Source organism: Orussus abietinus, unplaced genomic scaffold (genome assembly GCF_000612105.2).
Source record: "Orussus abietinus isolate OABI.00-Male unplaced genomic scaffold, Oabi_2.0 scaffold561, whole genome shotgun sequence".
NCBI lineage: Eukaryota > Metazoa > Arthropoda > Insecta > Hymenoptera > Orussidae > Orussus > Orussus abietinus.
The window spans coordinates 22,398-40,268 of record NW_019394715.1 but is presented as its reverse complement, the minus strand read 5'-3'; the positions used below and the strand labels follow the sequence as shown (position 1 = coordinate 40,268).

General features: G+C 41.5%; 1 protein-coding gene across 1 annotated transcript in view; it reads left to right on the top strand.

The window, feature by feature from the left end:
- Positions 1-17,871, top strand: part of LOC105701415 (telomerase reverse transcriptase) — a 42,713-nt gene that overhangs the window by 22,467 nt on the left and 2,375 nt on the right. The window contains exons 7-10 of the mRNA XM_023433116.1: positions 517-767; positions 10,462-10,655; positions 11,106-11,321; positions 11,423-11,679. Coding sequence (XP_023288884.1) covers positions 517-767; positions 10,462-10,655; positions 11,106-11,321; positions 11,423-11,679 — 918 coding nt within the window. The remainder of the gene's footprint in view (positions 1-516; positions 768-10,461; positions 10,656-11,105; positions 11,322-11,422; positions 11,680-17,871) is intronic.

Here is a 17,871-nt window from a genome sequence, read left to right as displayed (position 1 = left end):
GGACACCCAGGCGTCCCCTCAGAAGCATCCCCGACAACTCGCGAATAAAAATAGGAAATAAATAAATTTTAGTAAAGGAATTTCATTCCAACTGCGTACATTCATTCAATAAAATCTCGAACTCCCTTCCCATCCGGACGTAACAACACTCCACAATAATATTTAAATAATTGTCATTAATTGTTTTTGTTTATAAACATTTATTTTCTATAGAAAATCCATTCTGCCCCTCGGGCGATTCAAATTCCACGCTGCTCTCTCCACTAGTACGCTGCGCGGCCGGAGTGGGCAGTAGGTCCGGGAGGAAACCATCGACGAATGCCATTGTACCGACAGCGATAACATTTTTCGCCGAGCATTACTTCATATCGTGGGGTTATGTTTATTAATGTATTTGTACATGTCTTGTTTGGGTAATCATTAAACTATACACGATGTTTCGATTAAATAAAGTAAATATCTTTTCTGTTATTCACTCTTACTTTATTATTTAATGAAAGATTATAATTAATGTAGAGAAACTCATGAACATTCTCGAGTTACTTTGTGAGGAAGTACCTAACACCATCTCCGAGCAAACCTGCGCTGTATTGAACAAATTCTACGCCAGAAAGTTCAACAAATTGAAGATTTTGAAGATATTCGCTGAGTTGCAGGCTCCGGTGTCGGCAGGAACAATGTTTACTACATATAAATCCAATTCCAAGAAAACTTGGCAGACAAGTAAGATTTTGGATAAAATCAGGAAGTACATCACGCAACAGAGGGTAATATTATTAATGTTTTATTCATGTTGAATTGAAATTCGCTAGGAATAATATGATTTAAATAAGTGTTACGTGGCAGCTGAGTGGCTAGTGAAGAATTTTGCAGATTCCTCCGAGCAGATTAGTGATTATAGGAGAATCAAGAAACCGCAGTGTCAAATGATGAGCGAAGCGCGCCTTATGCATTTGACCCTAAGATAGACGGTACCAAGTACTTAACGCCGAGGATCCAAATTTCAGGAGTGGGGGAAATTGAAATCTACTCTTTCTATTGCTATGAGAAAAAAAGAAAAATGAATGTGATAAACTCAAAAAATCAATTAAAAATCACCTTTTTTTCTTTACTTTCCCCGACTCCGGTCGGTTGTTTGTACGCGAAGATATAGTTTCAATTTTTACATATGCTCAGAATGGTTGTAGTTTATCTTCGTCGTCATAGACTCTTAAGATGATGTGAAAGAGGCGTTAAAGAGTTCGTTCATGAAACATTTCTCCAAACCGAGTGTACTGAATCAATTTAAACTTTACAATATAAATACGGAGGGTATAAAGAAGGTCCTGAAATTACGAAATTTCAATTTTTTTTTAAATTTGTTCCTAGGTATTTTTTACTTTTGTTGTTAAAAATAGAATCTCAAGAGTGTCTGGACCTTCCTTGTAGCCGTCACATTCATTTTGTAAAGTGTGAAACGTTCAGGACACCCAGTTCGGAGAAAAGTTTCATTAACAATTCACTCTTCAGATACCACTTTCACTTTCCCTTAAATCGAAGAGTATATAAATTTCGCACTCGTTGATAGGAGGACTTCCGTATAGTTTTTGGACAGCCGACATTCAACATCGCCTCTCGTGGAACGAACACGAACTATAGTCATCCCAACTCTAAAATGATTGTAAAAAAAAGAAGGGTTTCTTGAAGTTTTTGTAATCGTTGAAGCCACATCTGACAATTGAATTCCGAAATTAAAAATGGCGAATCCAATATGACGGACAAAAAATTAAAAAGTGATTTGATTATTTTATAAGACAAGTGGATTTCTCTAAATTCTTGCAATCGCTGAGTTTAAATATGACAACAGAATTTCAACATTCAAAATGGCGGATCGAATACAGCAAATAATATAATTTCAAAATGATTGGATTATTATTTTAAAAACGAATGGTTTAACATAGTTTTTATAACCGCTTAATCCACATCTAGTAACAGAATTTTAAAATTCAAAATGGCGGATCAAAATGGTGGATCCTCTAGGATGAAATTTTTCCCTTTGGGGGATCTTGGCTCACCTGGGACAAGTCCAGGTGATCATCGGGCAAGCCCTGGGTACTCCGGCAGAAAAATGGTTGGGTTCCTGGCTCGAAGGTCGTTGCTCCTGAGCGCCGGTTAGTTTGTGTATTCCCAGTCCTTTGCTCCCCGTCCTTGCGCCGTAACTTGGCCGCGAAGTGACCTCCCGAAACACGGAATCCATGCTTTGCCTCGTCGGTGACAGCCAGGGTCATTCTTAGAGCTCTTGCCTTCTGGTCCGGCTTCTGGCCGGGTAGTTTTGGAGGTCCTGCGGGTGGCCGTACCTGAGTCATCGGACCCGTATACGGCCCGCGCCCGCAAACAAGGCCACTAGAATGGTTAACAGGGCCGATAGGCAACCCTTCGGGTGAGCACGACAGGCTGGCTGTGGTCGATGCTTCTGTACCTGACATCTTCTTAGACCGTGGCTTCCTCGACGGTTTCGCTCTTCATGCCAGAGTGACGAGAGGTAGCGAGCGCGCGACCACCGTACAGTCGCCGCTGTTGATACGCGGACTCTACGGCTGGAGTTTCGCAAAATCTAACAGAATTTCAGGAGTTCTGGAACATTCGATCGAATATACTTAAAAATATTTTGGCTAATGTCCGAGAACGCGCCCTAAAATATTGAACAATGAAGGATGATTGACAGAAAACAGAGATAAATTTTAGGTAATATAGAGAAATTTTATTGAATCAAAAGGCGTACAAAATTACATAATTAATTGTCATTTTTCTGTTAAGATCAGCTTCCCAATTCGCTGAGTCCCTCATGCAGGAAATCATTTCTGTAATAACTTCCCTGGCCTCCAAAAGGCAACGACGTGGGGTGGACTCCCACGCGTCCAAGAGCCATCCGTAAACCTCCTTGTGGTGGAGGCCGGATGCGGGCCCCTATGGGTCCATAACGAAACGGCAAATGGCTACTGGGGAACCATGAGAGATGCTCGCTCTACGGAGTTTGATTACACTCTCGTTCCCCCTAGAGTTACCGGCGACAGGTTGCCCTCATCATGGGAACACTTCTCGGCCGGACGGCCGGGGTGCGTCGGGTAACCCGTCCCGTGTCTCGGATTTCCGGGTGCGGGTTGGGGGCCGACACCATCGGCCGTAATAAGAAGGCCGGCGAGCTAGTATGGGCCGATAGATGGGATAACCGATCCGAATATTCGCTGGGTTACCTTGGCCGATGGATCGGGTTCCCATCCGACCTAGCCTGGAAAGCTCGCCTGGAGCATTACGTCTCAGCTGGCGCCTTGCACGAATGCTCGCACCACGCGGGTGCAGGGGAGGGACCTCCACGAGGTTCCCCGAGGGCAACGGGCGGGGTCAAGCGGCCTCCCTTCGGGGAGTGCGTCGCGGAGGCCCCGGCCTGGCTAGCGCCTCCCCAGGATTTGTCGATCGGTCCGGAACATTCAGGTTTTTTCAAGCTTGTCATGGGCCTCCAGGCCCCCTTGGTAGTGGGGGTGCTGGAAGCAGATGGATGTTAATAACCCCCCAGAAATTGGGGGGGGGGGGGTCCATCGGACCTAGGTACAGCAGACAAAAGCCCATAGTAATACAATGTAATAACCTCCCTAGGTTAAAACGGAATTGTCCACCCTTAGCACGTGCACATCGGGTATTACCGACGTCCAACCGGTAAACATCCAATCTATTTGTTCCGCATAGGACCCCTTGTTAATAGCTATAATTTTCGGACGATACAATAGCTATTGCGTTCAGTTTAGGCAGGACGAAGACGGTCGTCCGAGCGTCAAGCCCAGATTATTGTTTTATGACCCCCCGGACTGCACGGGTCTTATCGCGCTTCCGCCCCGGCTGTATTTGCATGGATTTCCCTTCTTGGGCCTTTTCCGTGACCAATTGTCGAGCGGTTCTTACGGAGGGGCGACCAATCATAGATTCCTTCCTCATTCCTCCCACCAAAACGCTCATAAAAATTCGGCAATAGGGCTGGAAGAGGAAGGAGGCAGTCGTTTTTCAACAACGAACATAGATCAATGCTAGAAACATTTTGAGCATAACATCTTCTCTTCCTTCAGGTTGGTGACCGCCGGGCCCCAGATCATTTAAAATTCAAAAATAGGCTAAATAGAAAATATTGGGAGAGTCGTGACATGGCCAAAAATGTACCACGTCAAAACACATTCAAATTTACTGAAAAATTTAATATTTTATACAATGTCCAACCACTGATGCGCTTTTAAAATTCCTTCATTACGGTGTACATTGGTTCAACCACGTTATAAATATGACAGTCCTGTATATTCGTAGTTAACTGCATTATGGTATTTTCTGTGGACAAATTCTTCCCCGTCAATGTGATCTCTCTTAAAGATTTCGTGAAAGCAAGCGTTAAACTTCAACTGGTTGTAAGTACGAAGAACATCGCGTAGACGTTTAATTACTGGCACCCGTGCTTCCTTCCAAAAATATCTGGAGTTAATATATGTTTTTTTTAGACACAATTCCCGTAGATATTCTGGTGATAAACGCAGATTGCATCTCCTCCCTTTTCAAGTGGTTATCTCATTCGATTGTCTTGGTATGATCCGACCCCATCTTTTCACCACCACCGTCCTCCTCATCGTCACCCTTCTCCAGAATGATAATTTTTTGTCTTCAACAAACTGATTTTCGTAGTAAGATGTGTTTCCTCTTTCCGACCGATGTACCCTTGCATAATAAATATTTTGTCAGTTCATCGATGAGTCGATCGCATTCGTGTAAACAGTCTTTGCGATCTTTTTCAAATCGTACATTGGTTAATAATCTTTCCTTCAATAATTGCCAATCGTCCATGTCGAAGTAAACGAGTGAGTCCTAATCAGACACAGACCCTGTGGACATGGCAAAAAGATGGGGGCGGTATGGTCGGTCCGCGATGGTAGACACGGGTTTCTGGTCTACATCATTTTTTGGACACGTGATCATCTGTCAGTTGTACCGGTTTATAAATAATTTAAGAATACGGGGCTCACCTAAACTCTAGTAAAAATCACTTTCCTTGGTTTCAAAATGTGCTCGAAACATTTAAACAAACGAAAAAACTGACCGCTTGTCTCTAAAAATAGGGTTATTGACCCCTGAAGTTGTGAATATACTAAATGAAATGCATGCATGGTAATATGTGGCGGCACGGCGACTAACATCTTCATCATCCTCTAAATTCAGGATTGATATATCCACCGGAACGTTTCCATCGCCTTAATATATTTCTTGTACTTCATCACTGCTCGCACCACGCGGGTACAGGGGAGGGACCTCCTCGAGGTTGCTCCAACGGGTGGGGTCAAGTGGCCTCCCTTCGGGGAGTGCGTCGCGGAGGCCCCGACCCGGCAAGCGCCTCCCCGGGGTTTGAATGATCGGTCCGGAGCATTCGGGTTTTTCCAGCCCGTCCTGGGCCTTCGGGCCCCTTTGGCGGTGGGGTACGGAGTGCAACCCCCCAGCAATGGGGGGTCGATAAGGAGGATCACCCTCCAGGTGCGGTCGGCCGCAAGGCCGATACGAAGTCATGTACTTCATCACTATCTAGACAGGCACGTCTGATGTGTGGGTCCGAGTCCCCTCCCCCTCAAACGCTCCCTCACGACAAGCTAAGCTATCCCCGATTGCAGCACTGGATGAATGTTTCACGCTGGAGATACACGATCTGCGCTTTATAAATACTCTAGACCGAACCTGGAAACATATATATTTCTGTCATGAACTGTGTATGATATGAAAGACTGCTACACCTTAGTAAAATTTGTAGATAAATCATATGTCCAAAAGATTATCTGGACCAAAAACCGGTGTCCAATGTTGCCAGCTCACTGCTTCGCCGCCATTTTTACGCCGTGCCCGATAGTGCCAGTGTCTAAGCGGCACGTGCCCAATTAGGAACCTCCGAAGCAAATTGCTTACAGAATGCAAACATAGCGAGAATGATAAACAGTAATCGCAATCGCTTGTAGCGACAACACTGTAATGACTCGTGGGGCAGGTCCTTTCCCGTGCGTGTGCATCAGAGATAAAAGTTCACTGCTCTGTTCTGACGTTGTTTCCCTAAACCTCGCGACCTTGCAATATCTCTCAGCAGCAGGTGCCATTGGTTGCCCTCCTTTAATCGCGAGAAAAAAAAAAAGAATCTTGTCTGCCTTGCTGTGCATTTAAAACTAATCGATGTCACACGAGCAACCTCGGATGTCATTAGTCGTTCATTCCAAATCTCGCGGCATGTGTACGATATTATCTCAATTATTCGGGGAAAAGAACGCATGCGTGCACTAATAGCAATTATAGTCTGCTTCGCATGTCCGCGACAAAATTGTAATGAACACAACAATCTTGGACACAAACACTGGAAATCTATCTTACATATCTGCATTATCGACGGAGCAGTCGTGAGCCAAGAGTCTCATGTGCATGTATTCCACAAAAAACCGAGTGAGTTAATACTACCTTATATCACCTACTGTAGACCGTCAAACGACTGGTGAAAAAAGCAGAATTTGATAGCAAAGACTTGTCCATAGCGCTATAAGAATATAGAAACACTCCTATCTCAGACGATAGAGGATCGCCAAATAAATTTATGTTCGGTAGAACTGTTGATGGATACTTACCAACGTTCGATATGAGCTACAATGCCTCGAATGCAAATACTTATAGGCGATTAGAAATAGATTACAAAAAAACAAGCCTCATGAAAAATGTATTTTGATAAATGAGTTAAAATTCTTCCAGAAATTGTAGTTAGAGATCGAGTAAGAATATAAAATGAACAAAATGGAGTATTCGATAAACAAGGAATAATTGTCAGTTGACCTGATCCGCCTAGAATCTTATGATATCCTAACGGACATTGGTCTTAATCGTAATAGAAAGGATATACGCGGTTCGAATCACGGCAAATTTAACATTAATAAACAGGAAATTGATGACGATATTTCTTACAACGAAGATAACGCGAGAAGCGATTCAGAGACTTTAACAAACACACGAATTTTCCACCAAAATAAAAAAGCAACAGGGTTTAGAGATAGTCAAAAAGAGGTTAGAAACTCTGAGCTTAGAAGGAGCAATGAGCAAATCAAAAACCTAAGTTACTTAAAATATTATATTTGAATAATCTTATTTCGCTAAAACGAAAGATGTAGTAGTTAACTTTTATACTTTAACTTATAATTATATAACTAACTTATTATTTATAGTCAATTGTTTTTTGAGTTATCTTGCACCCCAGTTTGATAAATGTAGTTGCGAGAAAAACGCGTTTAATAGTGGACTTTGTGTCATTTTAATCATTTATTATTGATTTATCTACATTTTATATTTTATTTAAAAATTCCATCATGTAACAAAACGTTGATTTTTCGATAGCATGCATTTTATAACAGAGGAATTCTGACGTACGTTGTTCAGATATCTTTACATTTATGAAGACAGCAGCTATGTCCGTCGTAAATAATAATCTGATGTCTCTCTCTAAATGGGTTGTAACTTAATTTTATATCGTTATTTCGACTTTGAATTTTTTGTGAATACTTTAGAGATGGACTTTTAACTTATGAAAAAATTGTTTAATTTTACACGAAAATTTCCTCTTAATAACAATGAAACCAAATCTTTTTGGCTTCCTTGATGAACTTAAGGGGGAACGCCACTGTGAAAGTTCGAAAAAACATTTTTTTTTGCATTTTCTTAAAGTATATATATTCAAAAATATGCAGTTAAAATTTTTAATTAAAATTCGGAAAATTGTCTGAGTTACAGACACATTAGTGAGAGCAGGCAGCGAGGCTGTTTGTGACTCAGTCGCTTGCTAACGGCTGCCCATTTCTAATAGGTCAGCCTTTTGGCTTTAATACTATGTGAGATTTCCTTTCTTACGGGTTTCCGATTTTTCCCTACTCAAAAATATTCCGTATATCGAATGGACGATCTGAATGTTTGGTAGCTATTCGTCGTCTTTCGAGTCGCTTACTGTACGTACCTCGAAAAATGGATCGTAAAGGTAGTAGAAGCTTAGATCAAAAGTTACTTTACATTGGAAAAAAATGAAACGTCCTCGTAATAGATATGAAATAGAAGAAAGTGAAAACCTGAAACGGCGTGCGAGTGCCTCCAAACGAAAAATTTCGAAAGACATTGACTGTGACGTGAATTTAACAGTAAATTATAGAATTATACATTTTTTTCTGTTTTTACTGTGCTTGGTAATTATATATCTTGTAAAAAGTGTGGTAGTAACATAAATTTTACTGAACGCAGTATTCGAGGATTAGGTTTTAAATTTGTGGGGAATTGTGAAAAATGTGATCCTGTGTCGACTGATTCATGCCCCCTTATAGACAATGCATATGAAATCAATCGACGTTTCATATTAGCTATGAAACTCATTGGTATGGGATTATGTTCTGCTGAAAAATGTTGTGCCTTCGTGGATTCACCACGTCCAATCTTTCATACTTTTTATGATCGTGTAGTGAAACAGATCAAGAATGCAGCGAAAACTGTGTGTGATATTGTTTTGATCAAGGCTGTAAAAGAAGAACTGGAAGAAACTTCGAAAATATTGGACTCAAATGATGTTCCTGGAATCACAGTGTCTGGGGATGGGAGCTGGAAAAAGAGAGGATTTAAATCTTTATTTGGCATTTCATCTAATTGGTTTTCATACTCGCAAAATTGTGGACGTCATTATGAAGTGTATCTTTTGTAAATCCTGTGCACAAATGAATTCCAAGAAAGATACAATTGAGTACGATGAATGGCTGGAGACTCATTCCGATGAATGTGTAATTAACCATACCGAATCGTCAGGTAAAATGGAAGTCAATGGGACAAAAGAAATGTTTCTAAGATCGGAATCCCTGCACAACATAAAATATTTAAATTACATTGGTGATGGCGATACTAAAACATATAAAAGTATTTGCGATGCAAAGCTCTATGGAGATGAACCTATTATAAAAAAAGAATGCATCAACCAAGTGCAAAAAAGAATGGGAAGTCGACTTAGAAATCTCAAGAAAAAAAAATAAAGGTTTGGGGGGGAAGGGTCGATTAACCGATAAAGTAATTAATGAGCTGACCAATTATTATGGCTTAGCAATACGACGTCACTCCGACAATGTTGATGACATGTATAATGGGATTTGGCAAACTTTATACTATAAAACGTCATCACCAGAACATCCACGACATTTTCTCTGCCTTGAAGGTGCTGACTCTTGGTGCGATTTTCAACAAGCTGTATCAACTAATAGCTTGGAATCATTTGTTGATAAACCGCCACTTCCGGAAGATGCTGCTGTCAAATTATTTCCAATATACGAGGATTATTCGGATCCTAAATTATTGGAAAGGTGTATTGGCGGTTTCACCCAAAATAATAATGAATGTTTCAATTCAGTAGTGTGGCAAATAGCACCGAAATCAAATTCAAGTGGTTCTATTATTGTTGAAACAGCCTTGTATATTTCAACAATAGCATTCAATGAAGGTGCACAGGTGATACTCCAAATTGTGGAGTTATTAGGTATAAAAGTTGGACCGACACTCCACTCGTACTGCGTTAAACGAGACATGAAGCGAATGGAAACTGCTGACAACCGCATGAATATTATCCATAAAAAAGCAAAAAACGACAATAACGACATTGGAAATGACGAGGAAGGTCCATCATATGGCCCAGGACTTGACAGCTTAAGGTAAGTATCAATATTTTAAGCAAAACATTACTAGACACCAAGAAAGACGCAATGAAAACTTTAAATGCGTTTTTATCGAAACGATTTATTTCAAACTTGTCCCAGCGATTTCTCGAAAACTAATAAGGCGATTTTCAATTTTTTTTTAATCTTTGTTATCACAGTGGCTAAGTTTGCACGTAGCCGATTTTTGAAATTTTAATAATTACTATTTTTCCGAGCTGCTTGAATACAAAGAAAAGGGTCAAAATAATGAAAAAAAATTTCAATCCGTCGGAATTTTGCGAGAAATTAAAAAAAAAAACGGCTACGTAGCACCATAGCTACATTCGTATACATATTAAAAAATTTCTTTTTTTTTCAGGTAATCCTACACTACGAAACCCCTGGGACAACGGAGGGGGGATTTTTTTCCTATGGTTAAGTTTAGGTCTATATCATTGTCAATTTTTAAAATTTTTGAATAAGAATTTATATTAAACAAGTTAAATGTATACTTAATGAAATAACAACAACCCCCCATTCCTTTAATAATTAATTAAGCCTTTCAAAAAAATTCGTGAAAATCGGTTATTTTTCTGGCCGTCACAGTGGCGTTCCCCCTTAATATTTCCAAAAAGAAGAAAATCTCATTAATTTTGAAAAATGAATTTTTCTAGCGTATTTCAAAGGAAATATAACATTACTGTTTTATTTCATTGTCCTTCAGGTGGTAATCTCAAAGAAACAGTACATTCTGAAGAAAGGTCTGGGAGTGGGACTACGTCTTTCAAAAATATTAGCTGACATATATTATGAATATATGGTACACCATACCATGAAGGATTTTATTAAACATGGAGAATTATACAGATATGCAGATGACATATTATTTTTAACGGAGGATAAAGAAACCGCCGAAAGGTAAATTAACTGTAGCAAAGACGGCTTCAGTATATCAAAGTATAAATAATTTTCACGGCATACAATTTTTCAAAAATTGCAGCTTTATCTCCTAAATGTAATGCTCCATAATGTAAAGTACATGATATTTCAATTTTTATAGGTTAAAGATAATTCTAAATAAATGTCTAAGACCTATAAGCTTCTTTAAAGGAAATATAAAAAGAAATTGAAATCCACCTTCAATTGAACTTTTTACTAGACAGTTAAATATAATTATAATATAATTAAAATAAAAAAAGATTGAATAAAATGTTGAATCATCTACAAAAGTTTAAAATGTTGCTTTCCATTTTACGTAATTTGTCGTCGCAGAAAGATTTTATGTTCAGAGAATGAAATTTTTAGCTATCTAAGTTTTAATTATTTATCTTGTAACAGCAGAAATTAAGTTTATAAAATGTGATTTAGGTTCCTCAAGACTGTAAAAAAAGGAATCCGGGAATATAATTGTAATTTCAAGATGTCCAAAACGCAAACAAATTTAGATCATACAAGTTTGAAGAACATTGAATACCTAGGTTGCTGTATTAATGGAGAGACTCTTGATATAGTGCCACAGTACCATAATCTCAAGTCCCGATACATGACAGTGCAGTCCAGATATCCAAAAAAGGATGTTCTTACGTATGTGTTAATTAACGTAAACCTATTTATTTCCTATGTAAAATGAAAAATATGTAACATTATTTTCATTTCGTCAGTGAAATTTCTTCATTATTTTTCAGGACGTTTAATCGCAGAATAAGTAACTTGTGTCCTCTTAAATTAAATACGACAATGCTGGATGTAACTATTAACTCGAAGGACACTGTGCAATTCACTATAAACCAAGCAAGTCGATTGCAAGCTTCAAGATGTCTTGCACTCCTTTTACGTTTTGTCGGCCAAGATCCAACCAGTGATCGTGTTTGGGCCATTTTTAAAATAATTAAAAAAACTAACAAGACTATTGTGGCTACAGTTAGTCGCATGTATCTCCCAAGTAAGTATCACCATAAACCTTTCCAATATAATTTACTGTTCCTAAATTAATATTCATAAGGAATGTTTGTCGGATCTCTCTCTCCCTATCTCTCCCTCCTTCTCTCCCTCCCTCCTCCCCCCACTCTCTTCCAGCTTTTTGCAGGATTCAGCAGTCCAGTGGCCGTTTCGATCTCGCTTACTCTCCCTCTGATTAACTCTCCTTTCCATCTTCCCCTTCACTCCTTTCTTTCAAAGAAGACGCGAAACTCGGTGCAGATGATTACCTCTACGCGTTTCTGAATCATGAAAGCGAAGCTCCTCTTTGGCCTCCACTGAACAAGAGTCACCCTCTTTATGCAGAAAGATGCTATTGTCGTTAGCTTTAAAAATGTTTTTGAGTGGCAAAGAACTACAAGACTACATCACATGTTGAAGTCTGTTACACTCTACGTTGAGAATTATACGAAATGAAGTGTTCCATATGTCATTTCAGTAGAATAATGGTAAAGAGATCGATGTGAAACTGTCGAAATCCTGTGGATTCATAATTTTGTATTCTCTAATGAATCAACGGCGCCAGCTCTAACGTTTAGCTGCAACTTAATTGTTGCTCTATAAATTGGGCGATTCTACGTTCGCAACTGCGATCCGCAAGATCGGCCTCCTGTCGACAAACCTGTGTCCTTTTTAGTCGAAATGCGAATCGGGTAGCGAACTTGATTCCCCGATCCCAATATGCGCCAGCCAGGTTTTACCGCCCGACTCGGTATTTTCCTGACTTTCGCTCGTCCGTTCGATTAGCTACCGCCAGGTCAGAGAAAAGGTGACTTCTGACCGCGGAGAAGCTGGAAAAAGAGCAAACTACATAAAGAAAGTGCGCCGAACAAAAATAACCTTTGCTTTAAGAAAAACAAGGAAATCCGAATTACAGGAGCGAAACCTTCGCTCTCCCGCGCAGTAATCCCTCGCTTGGGAACCCTCAGGTCCCACCTCCACGAGGCGGCACGAATACGAAGACGCGAAAGCCCCAACGGTCTAAAGGGACCCCGCAAAACCGCAACTTATTATCCTCTGGTCCTCGCTATTTCTCTCTTTCGCGCAGCCTCCTTCAGGCGCTTGGTCTCAGCCATTTCCGCCTGGTGAACGCCTAGGAGTTAACCTCACTGTTGTCCTCGCAGGCCTCAGGTCCACCCATGCGCAGCACTTCACTAGTCTTCGATCGCGAACCGGTACTTTTCGCGAGGCCTGAGTGGTCCTTATCCAAAAGGTTTTTATCAAACGCTCCCACGATGCCACTGGTGCTCCGGGCCTCCTTTTCGTTTCCACGAGCCCTGACTGCGTGGACGCGTCGCGTTCGGTTCGGGCGACTCCGTTATCCCTTTTGGTATCCGGAAGGGTTCCATTGATTCCAAAACAGCGGCCTAAGGGAGGGCTCCCTTCGGCACGGTGCTAAAGACTCGCCATGGGCCTTCGGCCTCCCCCGTATCTCGGAGTTCCTCGGACCAGAAAGGGTACCGCATTGGAACGTGGATGCAGCTCCACGATCCGCCACGTTACAAAATATGTATTACTCATGGAACAAGACAGCATTCTCTTGCAATCGTTCGTGAAAGTATTTTCCATGTTTTCCCTTCTGACTCTGCAATGTTCCGTTTTTATAGTATTCTAAATTGTTTGAGGTAGGTCCTGAAACTCATCATTTTCGATTATAAGCCTTCAAAAAACGTAAAACAAAAAACGTGCACGAACTACATCATGTTGGTTCTAGTCCATATAAAAAAAATTAAATGTTCTATAAAAAATTAAATTTCATGAATTTCAGGACCTACCTTAGAGCCTCCATGTTCATGTGGTCAAATTTGAATGGAATCAGTACATCCAATTCGGAGAAAACTTCCACGAAAAATTTGACTTCTCGGATATACAGGGTGTAACAGAACTTGTAGTCACGGTTTATACAGCGCTATCTTTGTTTAAAAAGGAGTAAAAAAGTAATATACTATTTTTTTTGCCTACAGTCCATAAATTTCCTGTAACAACTAAGTGAAGCACAGCCTATCAGTTGCGTTCCCGAGCACAAGGCATAGCTGAGAGGACGTCGGTAGGGCTACGTCCGGCTGTTTGCGGCGTAGCAGCCTTACCGGCGTCCTTTCCGCTATGCCTTCCATTCGGGAACTCGATTGAATGGTTGCGTTTCACTTAGTTATTACAGGAAATTTGTGCACTGTACAAAAAAATAGTGTAGGACTTTTTGACTCCATTTTCAACAAGGATAGCGTTGTACAAACTGTAATTACGAGTTCTGTTACACCCTGTGTATATATAAGCTGACTCTTTCATATCACCTTAAATTAATCAAAGAAACGGATGTGCACTGTGACGCGGTAGATTGGGGTAGCCATCTAGGCGAACCTGGCTGAGGCCCGCAGCGCCTCGGCGTATCCGCGTCACCTTCGCTCGACCGCTCCGGGTCGCGACCGTCCGAGAGACTATCTCCAACCAGGCCAAAATTCCCCCAAAAAACTTCACCAGAACACCCTTCGAGTCCACCAGGAAATCCCTACAACTTGGGCGTCAGGCCTCGCCAGAGGCCAATATTCAAAATTAACTCGAAAGTACTGAAACTCGACACACTAACTCAAAGGAATTCCTCTCGGGCGGTGCGCCACCGTGGCGATCGGCGCCGCGCGGCCAGCTAGCTCGGAGCGCGTGCGTCAACTTCGGAGAGGGCGGGGCACGGCCGCGTCGCGCAGAAATCTCGAAAATTAACTCGAAATGCCCAAAATGAACATTACTAACTCACCACCGAAAATTGGGACAGGGGTTAAGCAAGGTACCCGACTGAAAATAAATTAACTCAAATGCCAAATTGAAAGAGACAAGAGTTTAATTAGACAAATGAATTGAAATGGATTCTAAAACTAGAGGGTCTTATTCTCAAGAGTGTAACATAGGGTGGAGCCGATCGAGAAGCGAGAGAGCCTTAGAGAAAATTACACTACGAAAAATATACAGAAAATAGTCAAGAAAAGTGCAGGATTTAGGAAAAAGGGAATAACAAAATAGATGACTGGGATAGGCTGTCAGAGTCACGAAATTGGAACAACGAACTGAAATCGCCCGCGGCTTGCTTTAATATTTACGCGAAATCATAGGAAATGACTCGGCTCAGAGATATCGAAAATCACTAGGCACATTCGCTCGAAAAAATTAACAGATTTACTCGTTCGTTTTAAGGATTCGCTACATATTCGACCGGCAAAAGCACATATCAGATCGTGTAAATCACAAGTAAAGATCACAATTTCACATAGTGTAACCGGAAAAAAGGTGTAGATAAGTCACAGGAACACTCCAAAGATAAAAAATTTGAACATTTATCGGGAACATCCGAAATAGAAAAATTAACGCAATTCGTTTTACGAGATACAGGCAAATTTTACAGATCGCACGAATATTACTGGAACGTCAAAGCAGGTCGCAAGAAAAATCAGAGACATCGGAAATTAAGACATTTCGTCTCACAATGTTCAGGGAAAAATTATTCTTAGCCAAGTTGATGCCATTATCAGTTGAAAATCATAAATTGGGATTAATATATGACATATTATAACGACGCAAGATAATTAAGTATTAATACCGTGATACGAAAAGGAGGACTTGCCTCGCGCAAATGGAACGCGACTCGGGCGACCACGTGGTCGCCTCCGACCGCAAGGAACACTGCGGACGCGCGACGTACGGACTCGAAATCCAGATCTACACAAATCATCGAACTAAGGCAAAACTCGCGAAATTTTGCAGTTCTCTTCGCACCCAAAAATTCCTAATGCGGACTCTGCGACCGAAAAATTTGCGCGGTTACATGAACATAACGCGAAATTTACTAGAAAGAAGGGAATTCGCAGAATGGGCACTATTCGAACACGCAAAATACTCGGGTTCGGGGTGCCGTCGGCCTTATACGCGAAGCACATGCCGCAGGGATTTTCGCTCTCTTTCGGATTCCTGAATTTTCAAAACTGAAATAGATCCACTAGGAATTTCGTACTAAAAGGACGAAAAGGGTGCTCGCCCGCGCGAATCTCGGATTGACCGCCCACACAATAACCGTTATGATCATCGGCGCGAGACTTATGATCCACTAGTTTTTTATAACAAAGGAGGAAAACACCACCAGGCAATATTAGGTAAGGCACGAAATCGGGTGCGAACCAGAATCGCTTATTAACCCGTGGCATACAAAACTAGAACAAATTCAGAAAAGCAGAGAAACCCGGAGAGAGAGAAATCCAGGGTAAGTCAGGCAATTATGTCGTGCCGAACTCTAAAGGGAAAAACTACCGAATTATAACATCAATACTCAAAATTAGTCTCCCCGAATCGCAAAAAACTGGCACTTACTTCATCGGAGGGCCGTCGTCGCCGCTCACCGACTCTACTGCCGCCTTCTCTTCCTCCGCGGTGGATCTTCGGGCTGAGATCCGGGCACTCGCAAAATTTCAGCAAACTCAGAAAACTCTACGTAGCTCAAGGTACTCTTTGCCTATGCGACAGTTCCAGCGGTCCGAACGCGAAGAACGCTAGAGCTCCTGGTGTACGGTTGGATTAAGGATTTCGAGTGGGCCCCCCTAAAATCCAAATTGTCGCGTGATGATTGGCCGCAGGCGCTCCGCCGTTGTCCGATTTCTGAAAATTGTCGCCTGGGGGTCCGGCGTCCCGGGCGACGGGCACATGTGTCCCGGACCTTTGTGCCCGCTCCCTAATGTCATGACTTGGCCGCGAGCGGGCGTTCCCAGGACGCGGCATCCATCCGCCGTCGTGCCGATCGGGATCAGGGAAAAATTTCAACGCCTCGTCCCTTGGTCCGGCTCCTGCCCGGGTAGTCCTGGTCTTCCCGTGGGCGGCACTCTTTTAGCCGTCAGGACTAACCGAGGGCCCACCCCCGCGGGCAGAGCCGTCAGGGTGGCGAAGACGACCCCGGCCGGTGCCCCTCCGGGCGCCCGTGGAAAGGCCGTGGCCCCTTTCCCCGATGCGTCGTCCCTGCTCCAGCCGCTGGCCGTTGTCTCCATGGCAACTCCTGGAGCAGTGAGCGACTATGTGCTCGCGACTTTTAGGAGGTAGGTGCTGTCTATGTCGCGGACTCGACGCCGCACTAAAACGTGCTAGAACGCTTCTCGAATAATCAATGGAATATTCAACGAATATTCACGCAATATTCGAGATCTCAAGACAAATGCTTTAATGATTTTCCAGACAAAAAGACAAAGGAGCATCCCGAGTGACGCAACTCGGGAGCTCTTATGGGACAGATACCTCAAATGAAAAACATTCAAAGAGATAAGACGGCGATAAATGCGCAGAAAAAAAGTCTAATTAACGCGAATCGGCGGTGCTTCCTTGCGGATCGAAGACCGTCGGATCCAAGCGTCATAGAAGCGCGGCCAAAAGATATATGGAACTTGGAAATCCATGGGACGGGTGGACCGAAATCCACGTCACAGTATGATCAACATATTCCTGATGGAAAGTACATTCTGAAAATAAATGAAAAAGGAGGAATGAATTTCGTACACTCGCAAATGTTTAGATATTATATTAGTATCTACATGTATCAGAATAAGAAAAATTCATTTATCATTAATATAAATTGAATAAAGTAGAAACAAAGAAATCAAAAACGCGTGTCATGTAAGTGTCATTTTCCGTGAAACAACTTACATTGTTATGCATTCTAAACATAATTCGTTTATGATAATTAGTTTCTCCAAATCTGATCAACAATTTTAATTCTGTGATAATGTAATGAGCTACTAGCGTATGCAGTTTGTGACTCAGGGGTTATTTAACCCATTCTTCATGAGTGGAATAGTTTACTATTTCAGGGGTAGTTTCCTCTATGTTAAGAGCATGTAAATACAGCGTATATACGTATCATTGTATTTTTTATACAAATAACGTAAATTGCCCCATAAATGTTAAATACTGCCAGGATTAAAATGTGCTAGGTGTTGGTGACGGACACGATTAGGCGTAGTTTAGAAAAAAAGTTGATTACATTATCGCATAACTGCCTACTCTTACAGATTATTTTCTTACAGACAAGGAAACATTCCCAAGTGTCCGCTTCCGATCTTATTGAGTTTCATATATGTTGAAGAACACAAAAATCTAAGAGACACGTGTTTTTTTATATCTGCAATGGTCCACA